General features: G+C 44.7%; 1 protein-coding gene across 4 annotated transcripts in view; it reads right to left on the bottom strand.

Annotated features, from left to right (window-relative positions):
* p3h2 (prolyl 3-hydroxylase 2) overlaps positions 1 to 18213 on the bottom strand; it is a 44595-nt gene extending 26382 nt beyond the window's left edge. The window contains exon 1 of one of the 4 annotated variants that reach the window (XM_085397281.1): positions 16618 to 18213. In XM_085397281.1, coding sequence (XP_085253407.1) covers positions 16618 to 17034 — 417 coding nt within the window. In that variant the 5' untranslated portion in view covers positions 17035 to 18213. The remainder of the gene's footprint in view (positions 1 to 16617) is intronic. The other 3 variants (XM_085397280.1, XM_085397283.1, XM_085397282.1) reach the window with 3 other exon arrangements.
* Positions 18214 to 22520: the final 4307 nt, after the last annotated feature.

Genomic DNA, 22520 nt, shown 5'->3' with positions numbered 1-22520 from the left:
CTTCCTAAGAAGAGGCTGATCTCATTTCCTCTCCATTCACAGCTGGCTCTTGTTGAGCTCCTGAGAAAGAAATCAGCTCCAATGTTGCCTTTTTTTCTCCCATTTTCTTGTCTGCATCCACCCAGGACAGAGATGTGACACAGCCTCCGGCCACGACTGCTCTTTCCATTAACTTCATTAGCTGCGATCCACAGACACGATATTCCAGAGACGTTTGTTTGGGTTTCATTGGCTTCAGTGTCAACGCTGTGATCTTCATCATGTGCAGTATTGTGAGGAAGACTAATAGATGGAAACAGGCAAGAAGAAGGAAAAAAGTAATCCATCATAAAAGGCTCACATTCTTCACCGTCAGTGGAAACGCACACTGGGTGATGTAGCCCGAGGAGGCGCTGCACAGGAATGCTTGTGTTAGCAGCTGAAAACATAGTAACACACTTACAACATGTGTGTTTGTCCCAAAGCACAATGCCTAAATTACAAAGCGGGGGTGACGAGTATGTGTCTCAACTTTCACTGAGGAATCCACCCACATGCTCCGAGTGCTGGAAAAACCCTTTGGTGCCGTAGGTAATAACCCCCCCGACGTGTTTCCTAGGCCTGCAGGATAACCACAGATGTTTGAAAGCAAGCCATGACAGCTGTAAGAGGTGGGACTGATAAAGCACACCTAAGACAAGAAACATCCCCCTGCCCTGCTCTGACATGACAAAAGTCAGTGAAGGTCTACTTAACACTTAAACACAGGACAAATTTAGCTTCACTTAAAAATCCTCACATACAAAGGCCTTGAATAACCAGGCTCCATCAGCCTACCTTAAGAAATTCATCCCATCATATTCCCAATATCCCAGTAGAGCACTTTGCAAAAGTAGAATGGGAGGCAGAGGCTTCCAGGCCCGTGTCCTGTAAAACCAGCTCCCAGTTTGGATTCAGGACACAGACACTCTCTGCTTTTTTAGATAAAGCTCACCGTCTGGATCAGCTGATCCAGAACTTTCCCTGTTATTCTCCTACAGGCTCTTTGTTTATACACCATCCTCATCCTCCAACAGGCAGGTGGCTGCCCCGCACTTATCCTGGTTCTCCTGTTAAAATGAAGCTTTTCCTTCCCACTGTCACCCAGTCCTTGTTCATCGTGATCATTAGATTGTTGAGGTTTTCCCTCTAATATTGTAGGGTCATCACCTTACAGTATAAACTGTAAGGTTTATACCTTATAAACTTTATACAGTATAAACTGCATTGAGGCCAAATGTGTGCTTGAACTGGTGATACCCAAATAACAGAGGAGTTGAACTGATCTACTACCAGATCACCTTTACAGGAGACACCAGAGCCAGTCAGGAGGTGTGTCTGGTGTGTTAATGAGCAAGAATGCAGGCTGATGTCATCAATATCACGTATACTTCAGTAAATTTGTTGTTATGGTGTTCACTCAGTGAAATATTTATAGATCTAAGCCACAGTTCCTTAACGAGACCCTGAAGTTGTTATCGTGTGAGGAAAACTGTCTACTGGCTGCTGGACGATCCAGTTCATTCATTCCTACATCCAATGGGGAGTACTCCTCATGATGTCATGGCTTTTATAGCCAGCTATAAACAGCTTCATTTGTTTTGTTGTCATACCTGCTGACACATACTGAACAAAAGCGGAAAAAAAGTTTGTATAATTTCCTTCATATGTTTGGTGGGAACTGGGAACAATCCCATCCAAACATTTGGAACCACGGATTCAGATGAGCTCACTCTGACCTGGCAGCAGTGCAGCGTCTGAGGCCATTACAGAGCTTGCCCTTCACGCCACACGTGCAGCCCGGGTGGAAGCCTCCCACTCGCTGTCGGTGCACCGAAACCTCACCGCCTGTGCCATCAACCACAGCCAGGCTGTACTGTAAAGCCATGGAAACATGAATGACCCAGACTGCACTGTATGTATGACACGTCTGCATGCTGCTGAAAACCACACCGCCAACGGCAAGTAAGAGGACAAGAGGGGTTGTGATTGTTGGCTGTGACAGAGCCACCGAGTGGAGGCCCACACTGGAGTTTGAGTGAGGAGGCAGACAGGATGAAGAGGCTGCTTTATACATGGAGCATCTTCTAAGAAGGTATTAATGTGCTCTTATTTAAGGATAAAGCCGGCCTGCTGTCTGAATCTAGTGCCAGCTCCATCGTGATGAACAAATGAAGTCGTCATTGCTGCAAAACTTAAATTCACGTTTTTAGCCCAGAGCAGCGTTTTCCCCACAGACTATAGCAAACAAAAGGAGAGTTGTTTATTGTCCAACATCCACATGATGTCATGAAGACATTTCTGCACAATGGCTGCACTGTATAGAAAGTCGCTGGGCCTAATACGAGTCCATGGTACAGACTCTCTGGGGGAACTAACCACTCATTTCGTCAGAGTGACACAGTTTCAAAGGTTCAGCTTTCTGCCCAAACCATGTAAAAATTCCTCTTGGATGAAGAGATGCTATAAACCACTGACCCAAAGAGAAGTAGCCCTGTCATTGGGTCTGTTTGTATCCCCACTGCTGCTTAGTAACCAACCCACAAGGTGAGTTTCTGTGTGGGTTTCGTTAATATCGCCAGACGTATGCCAGCCTTTTTGAGGCGGACGCTAATTTTAGGAAGAATTTATTTTTTCCCCTACTTCATGCGATATTACACCATTACTAAATGATTCCAAGTATTTTTATTATATTATATCCTATAAAAAAACACCTCAAAAAACATCTTAATGCATCTTAATTCAGTTTTTTAAATATATATACAGTATATAGCACCAAATCTCAACAATGGTTGCCTCAAGGTGCTTTATATTGTAAGGTACACACTATGTGATAATACAGATGATCCCCCCATAAGCAAGCATTTGGCGACAGTGGGAAGGAAAAACTCCCTTTTAACAGGAAGAAACCTCCGGCAGAACCAGCTGACAGTACAGTACATCCAGAAATCTGTGGTGACGGGAGGGACACGGGACAAATTACACACTGTGGAAGACAGAGTTTAATAATTAAGTATTGAAGGCAATGTGGCGCATAAACACAGCGAGTGAAGATCGTTGAGATTGTATCGCCACAACACTGGCGAGCAGCTGATAACTGTAATTCTTTACATTTTGTCACTTCTGTCTGGAGAAAAACAAGCTGTGAGAGTTATGATGCTAAAGTGCTTCAACATGAAGAGTGGCTTACAGACAGGCTATGTCCATCTTTTAGCTAATATATTGATCTGGTCCAAATGAGAAGAAGTAGCAAAGTAGTAAAAGACGGTCGTGCGTAGTTCCACACTGTTGACCGACATCCAAAATGTTGATGGCTCCATTGCACGTGAGTCACGGTTAAAGTAAGAAAGTCAGTTAATTACAGACACAGCTTATGATTGATTTCAGCTGTGCCAAGGAACACTACACTCTCACAAACATTCACCATGAACCAGTGAGATAATCTTAGGGCTTGACACCTATAATTAACAAAAACACTAACTACACTGTATGGCCTTTAAAAAATCTGTTTTATTTTACAAGTTTCTGGTCATCCAGGAAAGCGACATGAAAGGAAATCTCCTGCTATGTCAGCACGTTGTGGCTCCATGGAAAAATGTACAGAAAGCTCGCTGTAAACCAAGTGCACGTCTGCTCAGTATATGCTTAAAAGGCTTCTTTGGATTTATGTTTCTAATCTGCTCGGGTGTGAAAACAGCAGGACCTCATCCAGAATAAGCGGCATGGTTGCTCTACAGATGTTGTTTCTGATGCAGCCATGAAGTGTATACAAACGATGCATTGTTCTCAGCCCACGGCCCCACTCTGCAGCGCATAGTTTCCACATTTACACCACTTAATAGCACAGTTACACAACAGCACAGGCTGTAAATCACAGCATATTCTAATATGTAGTGAAAATCATTAAGTAACCATTATGTTGGAATGGCACAGTACACTTACTGTTGCGAGTTAGCGCCACACGACACTACTCAAACCCCCAAACACAGAATATATTTCTCTGAGTCAGTGAGCTTGGCCTGCTTCAATACTTCAGCCGTTTACTTGCAGTTTGCTGTGGCTGTAAACAGAGTTCGGACCCTTTGTTACGGCCCTAGCAGGGCCTCCTCCTGAAGATGCCTGTGTGGGCGTGTCCCACCACCTCTTCTGCCTGAGGTGCTACCTTTCCCTGTTACACAGCTGACTCACATCAGTAATTAAAAGTATTTAAGCCCAGGGAAAGGTGAGCTCTGGGCCAGAGTGCCGTTAGTGTGGTTACAGCTTGTGAGCTGAGTGTTTGTTGTGTTTGCAGCTAGTGAGCTGCTCTCTTTCTTTTTGGCTTACGTTTTACTTTATTGACCAACGCCTGAGTTTTGTTTGTTTTCTTAAATGGTGATAGCGGCTTGTCCGTCTCTTTTAGTTGAGCTACTTTAATAAAACTATTTAATTTAACCCTTTTGCCTCCTTGACTCCTTTTTCTGACCCGGACACTTTTTGTTACTTCCCCCTCACCGCCTGGACCCTTCTAGGGGAACGTAACACCCTTGCTTAGAAACATTCAGCCTAAGCTGATGTGTTTATTATCAGCATGCTTCTAGGACTTAGCTTGAAGCAAAGTAAATATTGAAGATTCAAATCTAAAACTTAAAAATGTTCTTTATCATCTCTTGAAGGAAAATGTCCTGTAACACCATAACAAGTACGACAGCAGTAACACGACGCTGTAGGGCAGCTTTTCTAAGACAATGAGCACAAAACAACATCAGGCTTGAGGTAATGCGACATACATGTTCATGTGCAATACTGCAATGCATTGTGGGCTGCTTCTTGTTGAGTCTGACCGTGGCTGTGAATAGAAACGTACGCTGCAGACAAACTAAGGGCTGGTCGGGACCTCGACCTTTCCCGCCCGAGCAGTAACTCTGTGCCAGACCTAAAGCACTCCAAGTATTTGTGTCTGCTAAATTAAGAGGCCTGTCGAATCCATTGGATGGGCCATGTTTCCACACCAGGCAACAAAGATAATCGTGCAACTATTACATTCCTACAAAACAGACATTTTGCTGCATGAGAAGAGACACTGGAGCCTTCTAATCTATAAAAATAGTTGGCTGCTGTTCAGGAGAAGAAAATAAGAAGGACATCGTTCCACTGGCTGAACCCTCATTATCGTTAGTTACCGGGTGGAAATGCAAAGACCTGTCGATAATTACGACCTCTGCATGGACAGAAGAAAATGGCAACATATTCATCAAAAGCAGATTCAGTTTCAATTCTCAAATTCAGTTTTAATTATGAAAATGACTGAGCGAAACAAGAAGAGGCTTTCCTTTGTCCTCTGTGCAATCGAGCCGCGAACCTTTGGATCCTCGCGTCTTTCTCAGGACTCGTAAGGATCAGTAATATCCTCCATAACTAAAACCACACAACTCAGAGATTAAGCAAACAGGAAGCAGAGACGGCACAACAAAGCAGCTCCAGGCACAAGACAATAAACGACTGTAAACACGCCACCTCGCTATACGGAGCAGGCGTAGCTATGGTTACACTGGAGACGCTCGGGATGGACGTCAGACTAAACGAATGCGACTCTGCTTTCAGCATAATGTTTACGATTACAGCAGGAGGAAGCGTTTGTTCCCGTATCGCTCCTCTACACCCCCCCAAATTTTTGCACATGTCGAGGAGCGTGTCAGGCTACATTTCACTGTGTGTTATACTTGTATAACTATGCATGTGACAAATAAAGACAGCATGGAGGAAGCGTTTGTTCCCGTATCGCTCCGTCTAACAATGCCATCTGCATGTCGACACTCGTGTCTTCTCTTTCACTGAGTGTCAGGATGTAATGCATCGTCTTCAAGTGGCAGCTCTCAAAATCCCAATGGGAGAAAAAACGTTTACGTTCATGTGACGTCACATCGCAGAGAGCGCTTCATATCAGCCGCTCGTCCAAACCATCCACTGCTAAACTGTCAAACTGAATGCAAACACATCCAAAGCGAACCAAAAGACAGCATCAGAGTGGTGCAGTGTTTCAAACAGGCCGAACACGCCGCAGTACACAAACATTACATCGTGTGTATCAGCCAGACTGGATCTCTGGATGTGACTCAGCGAGGTTAAAACTGGATCATCATCATGTTACCTACAAAAATGTAACTATTACTTCATATTACATTATATATCTTACTTATCATTATCTCTTTGCAGGTTCTGGTTTTAATTCATTTGCCATTATATCATCACAAACACATAAATACACATTCAGTTCTGCTAACTAGAATTCACAGACCTGTACACTGTATTATTAAAAATAAAAAAATAACAGACAGCGTCTAGTCCTGAAAGATGAAGCCGATGAGGATGTGCCTAAACTCGCTTTTGTTAGCCATGAGAGGATATCTGTTGTTGCAAACAGAAGTCTAACTATAAAAGTGTAAAAGAAAAAGCTCGCCTGCTCACTGTCACCGCAGTAAATGCTTTCCTTTAAGGTCTCAGGAGAGTTTCACTGAATGCATCACCGTCCCGTGAGAATAAAGAATGAGAAAGCATTATTAATATAATGCTATTAATTAACATGAAGCTGCGAAATGCTTGTGGTGCCAACCCAGCAGGCCCGTTCAGAGGAGACCTACAGGAGGCCCGTCCTACTGTCAGTGTGCACAGTCCTGCTGCTACAACAGACCTGACAGACCTCTGCAGTCAGAGCGGGCTTCCTTTAACGTGGACAGACACGCCGTGGTGGCACTGAGGACAACGTTGTGCGTGCACCGGTTTTTGCGTCTCACTGGCTCGAGCGCGCGGCAGACTGATCGAATTCTGAGGCGTACGAGTGGATTTGCTTGTGTCTGACCGACCTCTCCATCGAAAGTATGTTTGGGTTGATTGACACATCGCAGTGAAATGGATTTGTTGCATTTCATGACATAAAACGTTTGTTTTTTGACTAACACGCAATGTCCCTTAGTCCCTCGCTCACGTCCACACGATGAAAGGCAGCTCACAGCTTTCCAGACCAGCGGGCGTCTTCATACACACAGCCTTCTTCTCTTGGCCGTTTTGAACAGACTCTTTCCATTAGACGCATAAATTCATTTGTTTTGAACTTTTTACTTTTGCCCAGTCCAGGTTTTAAGTCCTGCATGCGTTTGTTTGTCTCACACTTTCAGCCGTTAATCAGTCTAAGAAAATAAAAAGGTGCGAGCGGGAGCTGATGTAAAAACTGATTTGGGTTTCACAGATGATGCGATGCGGCTGCTTGGGTGGAAATCCTTCATTTATAGCAAAGGTTCATTTGGCTCGAGACATAACTCCACATATGTTGGGGTTTAAAATAACTGCTCGCAGCTTTCTTGTGCTATTTTCTCATTTAGAAACTAATGCATTATTTTTGTAATCAACAGTGTTGTTTTAGTGTAAGCACCATGTATAATGGTGTAAACAAGACGGGGAAATGTGATGTTATAAAGCATCTCTGTGATATGACAGCCAGTGCTTTTAGACGGCTTATTCTTACAAATGACATGAAGTTTACCCAAAATATTCAGACCAGCAGCTTACCCATGATGTCATTGGTCCATGACCTCAGAGAAGGATCTCTGCTTGGCTACAGATGACATAATGTGCAGCCAAAAAGGACAAACGTTCCTTTGGTTGCACACTTTCTCCTCCTTTCTCCCACTGCTGTCACATCACTGTGATGAAGCAGACAGGCCTGTCGTTGGCTGCCTGTTGAACTCTGTTATTCGTTACAATTCAGAGATCTACAGCAGATGTGAAGGCCCCGAGGTCAGTAACACCCAGGGTCAGGTCAACATGGGATCGTGAAAACACGGGGAGAAAAAACGTTCTCTAAAGACAAAGGAGCAGGTCTGAGCAATGCTGAGCATCAGGATGTCCCGCTGGTTCTTTGGTAGTGAAGAGTCAAAAGGAACGATCTGAGCAAACTGGAAATAGGAAGGCGTGGCCCTGCCAGCTGTTCATCTTGGTGATGTGTAGCATAGGGTGGATGCAGCTGCATGGCTGTGTTTGTATGCTCAGGAAAAACATCTGCAGTGGGACATTTACAGCACAGTCTGATAACCGTCTACAGTATGCCAGTCTCTTCTGTGCTAAACTCAGCAAATGCACTGCAGCTCTGCAGGACGTTAAACCTATTTCTAGTCTTCAAGCTTCCTACATGATCGGTCATCTCAGAGGAAGCATGTGAGAAGCACGTGCTCTGCTCAACACCCTCGATTAAACCAAAACCTCGCTGAAGCAGACCACCTCCCAGCGTGTGCCCACTGTGATAAAAACCAGACAACTCCGGACAATCTCCCAACACTGCCCGCTGTTCCTGTGGTAAAACGAATGCTACGTAAATGTGTGCACATGTCGGGACCCTGTGTGCAGCCTGATGACAGCAGACTGGGCTGATAAATGATCAACACTTTAAATTGGATGTTCCTGGAAACAGCTGTGGGTCAAAGAAAATAAACTGTCCTCTTAATATTAATGAGAAGCCTGGTGAAAGCTCCAAAAGGAAAGGACATTAGACACACTTCACTTTCAGCTACTTCCTGCTCACACTGGTGTGAGAGCTTTGGTGTGGACCACACAACTGAACCAAAGACAACAGTCACGTCAGCTTTTTAGGCAGAACAGAGGACAAACATTTCCCCAAGCATTTAGGGGATGTGTTTTCCACGTTGCATTGGAATTTAAGATAAAGACCTCAGAATTAACTTGCATGCTTCAGTTTTGGGCAAACCCCATCTCCTGGTGACGAGGTCTCCAGTTTCCAGAGTCAGTAAGGACTATTGGACCCATATTAGATCCTCAGCTCTTAACATCAGCCAGGTTACCACACAGCTTCACTATGCATTAAGACACAAGCCACACTGGGCCCAGCACAGCTGTGTTGCTTTATCCCTGCACTCCTTTTGGAGCGCTACAGCCAAACTACACTTGCACAAGCCTCGAGCTAAACCCATTATTGTCAACACAGCGAGGTCGAGAGGGTGGAGACAATCACAGCTCGGCCCAAGCAGAACCACAACAGCAGAACAGTATCAGTTACCTTCTGCTTTGCTAGTTCAGTGGAAATGTATACACTCACATCTTGCCATTGTCGTGTGTGCTTAACCAAACAGACAAAGGGGATAACAGGCATGTGACCTTACTCTGCTCTGAGGCCTGCAGCTCTGTGCAGCTGGGACCTCACACAAAGCACCACAAACCTCCTGCCATCAAGAGTCATTTTACCCACTTTAGTGAGGAAGATTCAGGTTCCTGTGCACTCGCCCTTCTTTGCGGTTTCCACTCTTAACGGCGCACAACTTATTGTGGTCAAGCACAAAACCAACTTAATGCGACCGCACAATTTATCAGAACAAGCTGTGGGCTGGATATGAGACACATCACAACCCGATGAGTATTCTACCTCCTTTGAGAGGTTGGCTAACGTGGCTTAAACCAGTGCCAACAGTTCAATTGTTCAAAATGTTTAGTCTGAATAAGCAAACGAGTAAAGCTCTTGAAGTGACCGCTGGCTACGCGCAAGCAAACATTTTGATTAAAAGAAAACAGCAGCAGGGGAGATGGAGTTTAGCAGCGGGCATGCCAGTGGGTATGCAACTGATCAATGTAGGCTGTAATTCATTATCTGTTATCAGCTCTGTCTGCAGCATCCTCCAGACCATCCAAAGCTGACTTTAGTATTTTTCTGGGAAAGTCAACACACGTTACTCAGGCACACTTTGTGCAAACACACGTCTCCTCCCTGTGTGCTTTGACACACTTGACTGAAATAAATGTGGCTCCCACCCATCTACCAAAACACACCTCACGATTTACCAAAATCAGTGAAAAAAAAAGTGTGTAAATGCAAACCGAATTTTTCCACGCTAACTCAGGTTTCTGTGCTCAGACACCACAGAAACGTTTCAAAGCCACCAAACAAAGATCGACAGCCCCCATCAGAGGCATGCGAACCCTTCAATGTGAGAAAAGGGGGACAAAATCCACATGAACACGTCTAAATACTGTTCTTCCGCTTTTGCCCAAATCCTGCTTATCGGATAAAGAGGATATTGTGAACTTTCATGAAAAAGGAAAACAGTGCAGTCACCATGTGGTCAGTGTGACTAATCCGTCAGTGAATCCAAACTGAAGGCGTCCTGATTCCTGTCAGATCCAACTACGTCTGTTCTTCTACTTGGACTCATTTCCACAGAGGCCAACTCTGCTCCATTCATCTGTCTTTTTCATGACTGCAAACCGACGCAGTGTTTTCAGCTGATCCTGAACCAGCCTTCTGCTCTGCGGCAGCAGTTTGTTAATCAGGGCAAGAACAATATAGGTGCCACGCCCCCACATTCCTGTCATGGGTTCTCTGCTGAAATCCAGTCATGCAGAAAACCTTTGGCACTGCTAAGTGCCACAATGTCTGATCATCTGGGCAAATCGCAGCATGCTTCACCCAGGAGGGCATTATGATGGTGCAGGTGTGGAGCATTCTGACTCTGAATGAGGTGTTCAGTTTTACCACTCCTGTTTCCCCGTTACTGGAACAACACAGCAGCGCATTTGTTTTTTGGAACATTTCCATTTAATCTTCATTGTGTGACAGTTAAAGAAACACCAGTGAATCCATCACAAGCAGCAGCACAGCTAAAACCTTTTAAGGTGGACCTGAAGCATCAAGCCAGTTGGCCTGTTGGACTCGCGCACACACACAGGCTGACTAAAGTTTAAACTCAACGCATCACGACGGTGAAGATGCAAGAAGATGTAGTCGTTTTTCTTGGCTTCGTGCGTAGATGATGAAAGTTTTTGGCTCTGGTGAGATAAGCCGCGATCTTTGAGGGCTTAATGTCTTGCAACTTTGAGCACGTGCAGTGGAAGCATAACCTGCTGGTGATCCTATGCGTGCACGTGTCCTGGTAGCCCTTGAAACTAAATTTGCGGCTCTCATTCATTTGGACAGCAGCTTGGTCTTGTTAACCCCAAATAACCGCCCAGAGGCAACCTTTTCTTGACTCGCCATTTAACAGATGGTTACCAAGTGGCAAGCCAAGTCTTGTATACCTAAAACTAGAACTTGCTGGTTTTAGTTTGTGCTCAGACTAAAGCAGAACACGCTCGAGACCAAGAGCAGACACACACACGCCATTCATAGTTTCCTCTTTTCAATTCTCCAACACGTCAAACCAGTTCTTAAACATCACGATTAAAAACAGTCTGGGTGTCAGTGACAAACAAATCAAGGCGCTGCTGCACCCAGACGTTTGATGAGACCTTTAAATTCAATGATCTTCTCATCTTCCTTCCTTCACTTCTCAGGTCAACCACAGAACGAGTGCTGCCGACACAAACGCACGACTCAGACTCAGCAGCAGCTGGACTGTTTTTGTTTGCTGTAACTGTGCCAGATGCAGAGCTCACTCTCTGTGTGCTTCAACCCTCGTGTCCCCTTATTATGTGCAGATGACGACTCCATCATCTCAGACTCAGGCTCACTGCTTTTAATACAAAATCTTTTCATTCTTTCTTAACAAACAATCACTTTGTCCAGGATCTCGAGTCCAAACTAATGTGGACGTCTCAAAACAAGGAGCAGACCCCGGCCCAGCCTCCCAGGGCGCTTGAGTCTCACAGGTTCGTCAGTTTCTTTTCATTTAGCTTTTCTCTGATTCACGTACACACCCGAGGTTTTATATAAGCATACAGGATGTATGGAGTAGTATCGCAATCACGACCTTCCAGCTGTGCTGTAATCAAATCATCGTACTCATGAATGAGTTCGAGTTTTAAACTATCCCAAGGAACAGCAGCAGACTTGAGTGTCCTGACCTGCTGCCACGTTCTAGCACCATGCTGGGAGACACGGGAAAGTCCTCAAAGCAGAAAAGATCAATGGGACAGTCGGACAAATCGTGAGAAAGCTGCTTTCCCTCTGTTCTCATCTCTCAGAGAAAAGTAAACTCGAATGAACAGATTTACATGATTCCTGCCAAGTCTTTGCATTTTTCCCATCACTGCTGATGCATTCAGTCCCGTTCATTATTAGAACAAAGCCCATCAACAGGGTCATTAGACCATCCCACTGTCCCAAATCTGTACGTGACGACTCTAATGACAGTGGGCAGTCTGAGACGAGCCCTGCTGGGTCTGAAAAGTCTCGGCTTAATCTACAGTAAGATGAAAATTATGTGAAGCAGGAGAAAATGTCTCCACAGCAGTAATAATGGACCATTACCTGTACACGATGGAGAAAGGGAGACGCAGCTCACTTTGGACCAGAACATCCACTATGCTGACTTTAATGCAACATGTTTTTACCTGCTTAACTAATCACAGCACTTCCCTTTCAGACTACAGAAAAGTAGACTGGGAGGCAGAGCCTTCAGTTTTCAGGGCCCTCTTCTGTGGAACCAGCTCCCAGTTTGGGTTCAGGAGACAGACACTATCTCTACTTTTAAAGCTTGCAGGGCTGGATCAGGTGACCTGGTGACCTGGTGAGTGTTTTCTTCGTCACTGTGTGTTTATGCATCACTCTGAACTTAACCATTAGTTATTAATAATCTCCTGCACAACGTTTTTGTCGTGTTTTTCTCTCTTCACCCTGAACCGCTCACAGCAGACGGCCGCCCTTGCCTGAGCCTGGGTCCACGGGAAGTTTGTTCCTGTTGAAAGGGAGTTTTTCCATCCCACTGTCACCCAGCGCTTGCTGATAGGAGGTCGTTTCATTATCAATGGTTTTCTCTGCACCCTTCAGCGTGGTCTCCTTCTTTCCAGTTGGTGTCCTGTTTTAAAGTTTGCACGTGTGCTGGATTTTCTCCATTTTATCAAAAAGGCCATCCTTCAGCTTGAATTTCATTGACAAAAGCAATGAAGCCAAGTTAGAGTGTAACAATTGTTTTGGTGTGACACAAATCCAAAAGTGCCACGTCAGCGCCCTTTGTGGGCATTTTCTCTGAGCTGTGGTTGAGGCCCTCACTCCCAGCGTGCTGCCTTCAGGCTTGGAGCACACTGCGGACTCATCCAAGTTTTTGGTGAACTGCTGGAAACCCTGATATAGGTCTAGTGTGAAATGCCAGAAAAGCTGATTGTAGTAGAAGTGCTGGACTCGCCGCAGAGATGCACAGGGAGAATATGGTGACGTAAACAGTGGACGAGAAAACTTCCTGAGCACACACAGTATTTGGTGTGAACTTTGAAGATTTAAAATGTGTGGTGTGGGACTGAATGATGGCTGCCCCACCGACTGTCATAACAAAGAAAAATCTTTCATGAAACTTTTTTGAGAAGTTAAAAAGAAGTTTTAAGTTTTTCAAAGCAGCTCTTGGAATAACAGTGGATTAAAAACAAACTGTTGCTGGGAGAGTTCAGCGAGCGCACAAAGACCGCTACACAAGTTTCCCTTAATACTTACAAAAAAAGGTGATGTGCATCTTTTTTTAGAAAGGTACACAAACCACAAAAGGAAAATAAAATATTTGCCCCACTGAACAACGGGCGAGCCGGAGACTTTCACCCAACAGCAACATTATGCCGTACAGCGTCAGGAGGAGGGTGTGGCACAGCGGAGCGTCAGAGACTACAGGAACACGCCTTTTTATAACAGCGTGCACTTAATGGTCAATGTGGCCAAACAGAGCAGCCCCGCTCTGCCCCTCCTTACCTGTGGTGAGCTCGCTGTTTCCAAAGGGCTCACAAAGATGTCAAAACAGCAAAGGCAGGGCTGTGTGTGTGTGCGTGCGCGTGTGCGTCCTTTTGTGGGGAAATAAAAACGAACCATTATGTGCCATTTTGTTCTCAAAACAGAGAAAACATGATTCTTTGCAGACGTAGAGAAACGTTGTCATATCTGGACGAGCATCTGTCTGTAAAGTCGAGTCTATAGTCACGTCTAGACAGGAGAGAGCGCTCAGCTCTGAATCTTTCGCTGCTGATTCAGGAGAAAGAACAAAAACCACCTCACAGCGAAGCAGCAGCCCTAACACGATCAACTTCCTACCACAGTAGCAGCTGTGTGTCATCACCTGGGCATGTGGGGCTGGTCTACAGTCAGCAGCAGTCCACATGTGGGAGGACGGTGCCAGCTGTCAGCCAGCTGGGTCAAACTGCCCTCATCTGACTTCAGTGAAACAATCTTATTCCAGTTTTTCCTTTCTTACATTTTATAGCTTGATTTAAGGCTGCCACAAACGATTATTCTGATAGTCGACTAGTCACCGATTATTTTTGCGATTAGTCGACTAATCAGATCATCACCCATTGGACGTAAAACCTACAAGCTGTAGGTTGCACCAGCAGCATCTGCTCTTATATAACTATCATTAGCTTACAGCTTTAAGTGTTTAAGGTGCTAACTAAAAATAAAGACAAGATGATAGTTTATTAAATTTTAATTAAACTTGCAGATTGTTTCGGTGAAGTTTAATAAACTCCTTGCTTTCAAAAATATAACAGGACACCGGAGTAAATTCTGGAGCATCTCACACTTCTGATAATCAGCTGTCTGCTTGACGTTTATTCAGCTGTGTAAAAACTATAACTTTAATCTCAGCCAAACCGATTTACTCAGGAACAAATAAAATACTAAAAAAAGCCAAACAATAACATTTTTAAGTTATCTAAGTGACGGCCGGGAGTCCGGTGTTCTCACGGCTCTAGTGAGCCTTGCCCCCGGCTAGCTATCGAGCTAGTGGGTAACAGACGTCTCCGAAAACGTCGGAGCGCTTTTGAAAATATGTTAAACGTTTATTTTGTGACCCAGAAAGAATAATAAGAGTAATATTAAAGCTAACTAGCTGCCGCCATTGTTGGAAACTAAGCTGGGCGCTATGAATTCTGGGACACAGCTTCTTCTCCTTCGGGGTTTAAGGGCAGCTGGCATCCTTGTACTTGCAGTGCTGCCATCTTCTGTTTCAGTCCGTTATTACACTCTTAAATCCTGCTACTTATTCCTGCGTCTTTTGTGATCTTACAAAGCTTCAAACGACGCGTCGACTATTAAATCAGTCGTCAACGATTTTGATAGTCGACGTAATCGTGACTAGTCGACTAATCGTGGCAGCCCTAGCTTGATTGGCACAATCACATGCCGCGTGATAGTTGCACTAAGAATTAAAGCGTCCAAGCTAACGCGTTTACTGCTGAGGGACACATGAAGAAGTCGTGTCACAGCTGTAGCCATGTTGAAGAGTTCTGGTCCTCACGATCCATCCAAAACTCCAGGAGACGCTTCCCTCACCTTTTCTCCCCCCTCCCACACAAACTAAGAAGAACAGTGACTGGACTGACTAAACCAACACGGGGCTTTCCAACTTTTCTCTAAACATCCTTTAATGAGAATGACCAGCAGTGTTTACAGTTTGGTGAAACCGTGCACAGACAACCCACAAATATTCACAGACTGCCAGGGACACAAACCTACTCCTCCTTGGGGGACAAAAAGCAGCACACGGAGCCTGAATAAGCCATTACACTTTGTTCCCAACTCTCCTGCTTTATCTCTCTCTCAGATTGTTCCCACGCTTTGCTTTGCGCTCACCAAATGATGAGCCTCATGGGAAGTTCCATTTAGAAAGTCTGTGATAATGCAGACGTCATCTTAATTTGTGCCTCTTATAGACCTGAAGCTGTCCAAAGAAAAAAAGTCAAAGGACAGGCTGAATTTGTTAGTTCAGCGCACTTCAAGTGGACCTTGATGTATCCGCTTCATACAAACAAGCAGCTTTGTAACACTGTGGATGTGGGAAGAGAGAGATCGAAAACCCACAAACGTGTTGAAAAACCAACAGTGCACGCTAAGAAGCCACAAAGCCAAACAAAGCAAAGCACTGCTGTAAAACAAAGTGCACAGATCAGCACGACAGCATTCACAGCAACACAGTTTTATGTTACAGCACATTGTTGTGGATGGAGACTGAGAGCATCGCTGTCAGCCTACAGATGTATAGAGCTGCATTATCGTGACAAGCATGATTGATCTACAGGTAACTGAGCTGGTGGAAAAATCCAAGTATTTGTACTTGATTACAAAGTGTCACTTTGGCTCAGCAGTGTATCTACTGTATAATGTATTTATGAAAATGCTGTATTTGTGTTTTACCAAGTCTTCTAATATTTGCTGGTCTGGGTCTCTCAGCCTGAAGAACAACGATGGATTGAAGCACTTTGTGAAACTGTCGCAAAGCAGCAGCGCTCCGTGTAGAGTCTTCTGGGTGGGTGTGTTTCGTGGGGTATCAAATTGCCCCTCGGGGATCATAAAGCGTATCTTGACTCTTAAAGTGATGGTTGCCAAGTTTTCAGTAAAAGAAAACTGGCAAGTGTTTTTCTAAATACTTTCATTTCCCTTTGATGTGTATTAACGTGTCTTGCAACAATAACACACCTACTGCACGCACCGTGTACGTGGGGTACATTGCGCAACACTGGCACAAGCAAAACTCTGCTGTTCTCTCGTCTCTCTGCTTCTTGTTGTCAGGCAGCAGAAACTTTTTCCTTTTTGATGAGGAATGCAGCAGGTAGCGCTGAGCAGACCAGCCAGACAAACCTTCCCCCGCCGAGTCCACAACAATAGTGCTCATTCAGCTCCAGCAGTTCACTCCTTCTCCCCCTCCTTACCTTCTGATACGCCTGCTGGAGGTAGTTGTACGGGATCCTCCTGCTGAAGTCCTGCACCACATCCTCGCTGACTTTGTGCAGAGACTGCGTGCCAACTTTCTCCTCGATGCATTTGTTCATACACGCTGCTCTCCGCAGGACCGAGTCGAAAAAGCGCAGATCCGAGAAGCTTTCATCTAACGGATGCTGGTCCTGGCACCTCAGCCGGCATCGGACTCTGGTGGCCCGGACCTGTCTGTGGCTGCTGAGCGCTCCCTCCATGTAGCGCACCACGCTCTCATAATCGGCACTGTAAAACGCTTCCACCGCGTTATCATATAAAAGGTCGTACGGCTCCAGCACACCGGCGGAAGATGGCAACACGGCTGAGAGCAGGACCGGGAGGAAGATAAGAGTCCGAAACAAGTTTCCATCCATCCTCTTCTCTTCAGGCTGCGAGGAGCTGCAGGCGGAGAGCACACAAAAATCAGCCCAGCCTCCTTTTCCAGTTCATCCAAGCGCTCCTCTCAGAGGGATCAGCCGAGCGAGGCGGAAATGGAATAATTACTTATCGAGGACGCACTTGTTACGACCCCCTCTCGCTCCTTTAACTCCTCCCCTCCGAGATGAATGGCCAGGGTACACTCAAAGCTCGTTTTCGTAACAGGGAAACAGCCCCCACGGGGAAGCACGGGCAGTCCCGTGGGTCCCGTTTATTCAACACGAAACGCTGCGTTTAAAGGAGGAATGCACCGTTTAAACTGTTTGGGTTCATTGAGATAAAAAACAAAATCTCCAGTTTTAGACAATTTGAGCTCACTGAGACAAACCTGAAGATGTTTTCAGTCATAAAGAAACACTGAAAAGGAGACATTTGACTTCTCAGACCTAAAGAGTTTCCAAAAGTAACCGAGAGACATTCAAACAGGTAAGCAAATCCCCCAAAGCTGGTTCTGTTCACTGGATGTGTCGCCTTCACAGGGAGAAACGTTTTCGTCGCTCACTCCTTCCAAATGAACAGAATCAACTTTCTGGGAGTCCTAAACAACAAACTCTTCAGCTCATCCACATCAACGAAACTTCGTTTCCACGCTGTTTGGGCAACTTCAATAACTCTCATGTTAACTCAGCTACGCTGTTTAAGAATAAATTCAGTTATACTGCGAGCGCAGGAAACAACTAGAAAATTCTTTGTCAACAAAAGAAAAACGCGCTCGCTCCGAGTCCCCGCCAGACGCAGACCCACAGCTTTTCCCACATCAGTGGACACTGTCTCCCTCTTCAGGTTTTCGATGTACAAACACTTTTTTAAAAACACCACAAAACGACATGAAAGTAGAGTCCAGGTCAAAGCACTTGCATAGACTTCTTTGATAAGTCAAGTCACTTATTTACATAGCTTTTATTCCTGGTCTCCAAACAAGTAAATTATAAAGAAGCAAGAAACCAAACGTGACAGAAATAAAAAGCACACAAAGCAGATATTTCAGTGATAATAAAAATGTGATGAATCGATAAAATAGGGGGGAAAGTCTAATAAATAATAAATGGAGAAGTAAGGTGAATATAAATAAAACATATAATTTCAGAAAGAAGAGTCGAAATAAAAGAGCTGTAAGAAAACTGTCCAACTGTCTTTAGTTGGACAGTTTTTTGTGAGTCTGTTTTTTAAATGTTATTTCATCTGTTATTGACCTAATTACCAATTAAGCCAAACTGAAATATGTGATTACTTAATTTAATTAAGCCACTGTATGTGGATTGCACCACTAGGTGGCAGTCAAACCAAGGAGATTTACACCGATCACTCATAATATGAAGAACCACAAGAGCCCAATGAATGTAATACACCGCAGTGCAACACGTTTTAGACACACCAATGAGCTAAACTAGAGCTGTATACATGTTTACTATATGCTGTGAATACAATATTCTAATATTGAGATGATCTTTGAAAGTAAGTCAATTATTTGTGTGTATGCTACCATTGTATATAGTGTATAATCTTACTTTTTTCATTGATTGTACTTATTTGTATTTTTGTATTTCCTTCATATATCTGTACCTGAGCTGAGGTGACGCAAAAATTTCCCCGTTGTGGGATCAATAAAGTCTTATCTTATCTTATTTCAATGGAAGAAATGTAGATGACAGTCTATGCTGGCGGTGGCAGAGCATTTAAAGCTCCGCCCTCCCTGAGCCTGGTTCAGCTTCCTTCCTGATAAAAAGGAGTTTTTTCTTCCCGTTGTTGCCAAGTGCTTGTTCAAAGGACGTCAGATCAGATTGAATCAAATCTAATCAACTGATCACATGGCAGCAATGCACTCAATGCATTAAGGCATACAGGCATAGCTAAGATGGGCTGCTGAAGGTCAAACCGAGCATCAGAATGGGGAAGAAAGGTGGTTGTTGGTGCCCAACATGCTGCTCTGAGTATTTCAGAAACTGCTGATGGGGGATTTTCCAACACAACGATCTCTAGGGTTGTCAGTGTGAACAGTTCTCTGGGTGGAAATGCCTTGTTGATGCCATTTGAGGTCAAAGGCTGGTCTGCTGTGAATCAATAAGAAGGAAACAGTAGTTCTAATAACCACTTCTAACAGCGAAGCCATGCATCTCTGAATGCACACAAGTTGAACCTTGAAGCACATGAGCTACAGCAGGTGTCACTCCTGTCAGCTAAGAACAGGAAACTGAGGTTAGACTTGACGTGGACTTTATAAACTGGACAAGAGAAGACTGTAAAAATGTTGCCTGTTCTAATGAGACTTTTTGGTGTAAACAACCATAAAGCATGTATCTATGCTGCCTGTGAGTTCACTGTACTGTAATGGCCTCTCCTATCAGCAGGGCTCAAACCAACAATAAGATAAGATAAGATAAGATAAGATTAAACTTTAAATCAAATCAAATCACTTTTATTGTCACATCACATGTGCAGGTACATTGGTACAGCACATGTGAGTGAAATTCTTGTGTGCGAGCTTCACAAGCAACAGAGTTGTGCAAAATACAATAATGTAAACAAGCAAAATACAAGAATGGCTACATCTGAAACTAATAAATATATGTACAATATATAATAGTGTATGCATTTCTGGATGTGTATACTAAATATTTTTCTACGTGTGTGTGTGTGTGTGTGTGTGTGTGTGTGTGTGTACACATATTTTACAAATTAAATAGAGTAAACAATGAATAGAATATATAAAATAAAATATACAGAGTGAGACATGTGCAAAACAGTGGCATTACTGTACACTATGGAGTGCATAATGTTGAAGTTCCAGTAGTGAAGCTGAGGTGTCTATGACGTGTTCAGCAGTCTGATGGCCTGATGGAAGAAGCTGTCTCTCAGTCTGCTGGTTCGGGACCGGATGCTGCAGAACCTCCTTCCTGATGGAAGCAGTCTGAACAGTTTATGGCTGGGGTGACTGGAGTCCTTGATGATCCTCCCCGCTTTCCTCAGGCACCGCTTCCTGTAGATGTCTTGGAGGGAGGGAAGCTCACCTCCAATTATCCGTTCAGAGCACCGCACTACTCGCTGGAGAGCTTTGCAGTTGTAGGCGGTGCTGTTGCCATACCAGGTGGTGATGCATCCAGTGAGGATGCTCTCAATGGCACAGTGATAGAAGGTGCTGAGGATGCGGGGGCTCATGCCGAATCTTTTCAGTCTCCTGAGAAAGAAGAGGCGCTGCTGCGCCTTCTTCACTGTTTTGTTTGTGTGTACTGACCACGTAAGATCCTCAGCCAGATGTACGCCAAGGAACCGGAAGCTGCTCACTCTCTCCACAGCAGCGCCGTTGATGGTGATGGGGGTGTGTACTTCTCTGCACCTCCGGAAGTCCACTATCAACTCCTTTGTCTTTGCGACGTTGAGGGTGAGATGGTTGTCTTGACACCAGTGGGTCAGGGCGCTGACCTCCTCCCTGTAAGCCGTCTCATCACCGTTGGTGATAAGACCCACCACTGTAGTGTCGTCCGCAAACTTCACAATGATGTTGGAGTTGTTAGTGGCTGTGCAGTCGTAGGTGTAGAGTGAGTATAGGAGAGGGCTCAGTACACACCCCTGTGGAGCACCAGTGTTCAGTGTGATGGGGGATGAGGTGATGCTGCCCAGTCTGACCACCTGGCGTCTGTCAGACAGGAAGCTAAGGATCCAGCTGCAGAGGGAGCTGCTCAGTCCTAGATCCTGCAGTTTCCCGTTTCCTTTATTAATCCCTCGGGTGGGTTCCTCTGGGAAATTCGGTTTCCAAAAGCACAGCACCGACAGAAGTTACAGAACGTGAGCAGAATATTTTATATATACACACATATATAAATACAGAGACATATATGAATAAAATATATGAAAGGGATAAATAGAATAAATAGGAATAAGAATACAAGGGAATTGCACATTTCAAGGGAATTGCACATTTCAAGTATTGAAGTGTTTTGCACCGTTGACTATTAACAAAAAGCATTGCACAGTGAAGAGGCACTACAGCTTAGTTGTCCCCCCTCCTTTGTCCTCCTGTCTCCCCTCCCTCTCCCTTCCAGAGAGGAGTTAAACAGTCTGATGGCGTGTGGGACAAAGGAGTTTTTAAGTCTGTTAGTTCTTGTCTTGGGGAGAAGCAACCTGTCACTGAACAGACTCTTCTGGTTGTTAATGGCCGTGTGCAGAGGATGCCTGGCATTGTTCATAATGTCCAGCAGTTTCTTTAATGTCCTTTTCTCTGCCACTGTCACCAGAGTGTCCAGCTTCATGCCGACCACAGAGCCAGCCCTCCTGATCAGTTTCTCCAGCCTGGATGAGTCCTTCTTTGCTGTGCTGCTCCCCCAGCACACCACAGCATAGAAAAGTACTCCAGCAACCACCGACTGGTAAAACATCCTCAGGAGCTTCCTGCAGATGTTAAAAGACCTCAGCCTCCTGAGGAAGTACAGTCGGCTTTGGCCTTTTTTATACAGGTGTTCTGTGTTGCATGACCAGTCCAGTTTGTTGTCCACCCACAGCCCGAGGTACTTGTACTTGTACTTGTTGACCACCTCCACCTCCACCTCCTCTATCTGAACCGGCAGTGGACCTGCTCTGGACCTCCCACAACCAGTTCCTTGGTCTTTGAGGTGTTGAGTTGCAGATGGTTTGTGTGACTCCATGTGAGGAAGTTCCTCACCAGACTTCTGTACTCCTCTTCCTGATCATCTTCCAGGATGCAGCCATTTGCATCATGGCTGTACGGCAGCTGTGCGATGGCATCGTGCTACTACGAACCAAAATGTTTTCAGCACCTCGTTAAATTTTAGCCAGAGAGAATTAGGGCCGTGATTAGATATGACGACTGCTTTCTTTCTGTTAGTCTTTTGCTGGCAGTTCAGGAAGGAATCTGTGCGGCACACGGCCACTCCCTCCAGAGTCTGCATCCACTTAAATCCACACCCACGTCTTGTTATGTTTCGAGTGAGGAGCGAGATCATTTGTTTCCACAAATTAGAAACGCACTAATGGAGCAAATGTGTATTTGCCAATAATTAATTTCACTGTTCTCTCCGAGCAAATGATCAAATCAAAGCATGTATTTATCCTTCGATCTTCCTCTTGTATATTTGCCCACACAAATGTTCACATGGTGCTTATCTTAAATGGTTGGTTTTACACACTGATGACTATGAAATGCAGACTGAACAAAAGTAGGTTTCTTACTGTCGTTCCATAGTTTGTCTAGTCTGAGAGCAACCCTGTCAACGCTTCTGGTGTACAGTAATGGATTTAATGACAGTGTATGAAAGGAAGGAAACGAATACACTGGAGAAAACACACTCATTACTTGTACACTGTGGCGTTTAAGATAACTGCTGCCTGGATACAGCAAACAACAAACTCTTATGGACTTTTTATATTCAACCAAATGCAGTTTGTGTGTTAAAGCAAAGTCTGAACA

Source organism: Rhamphochromis longiceps, linkage group LG23 (assembly GCF_057381845.1).
Source record: "Rhamphochromis longiceps isolate RC_006_pf linkage group LG23, R_longiceps_female_GT1.1, whole genome shotgun sequence".
Taxonomy (NCBI): domain Eukaryota; kingdom Metazoa; phylum Chordata; class Actinopteri; order Cichliformes; family Cichlidae; genus Rhamphochromis; species Rhamphochromis longiceps.
Note: the sequence above shows the minus strand (reverse complement) of the source record. Positions and strands in the feature narration are given on the sequence as shown.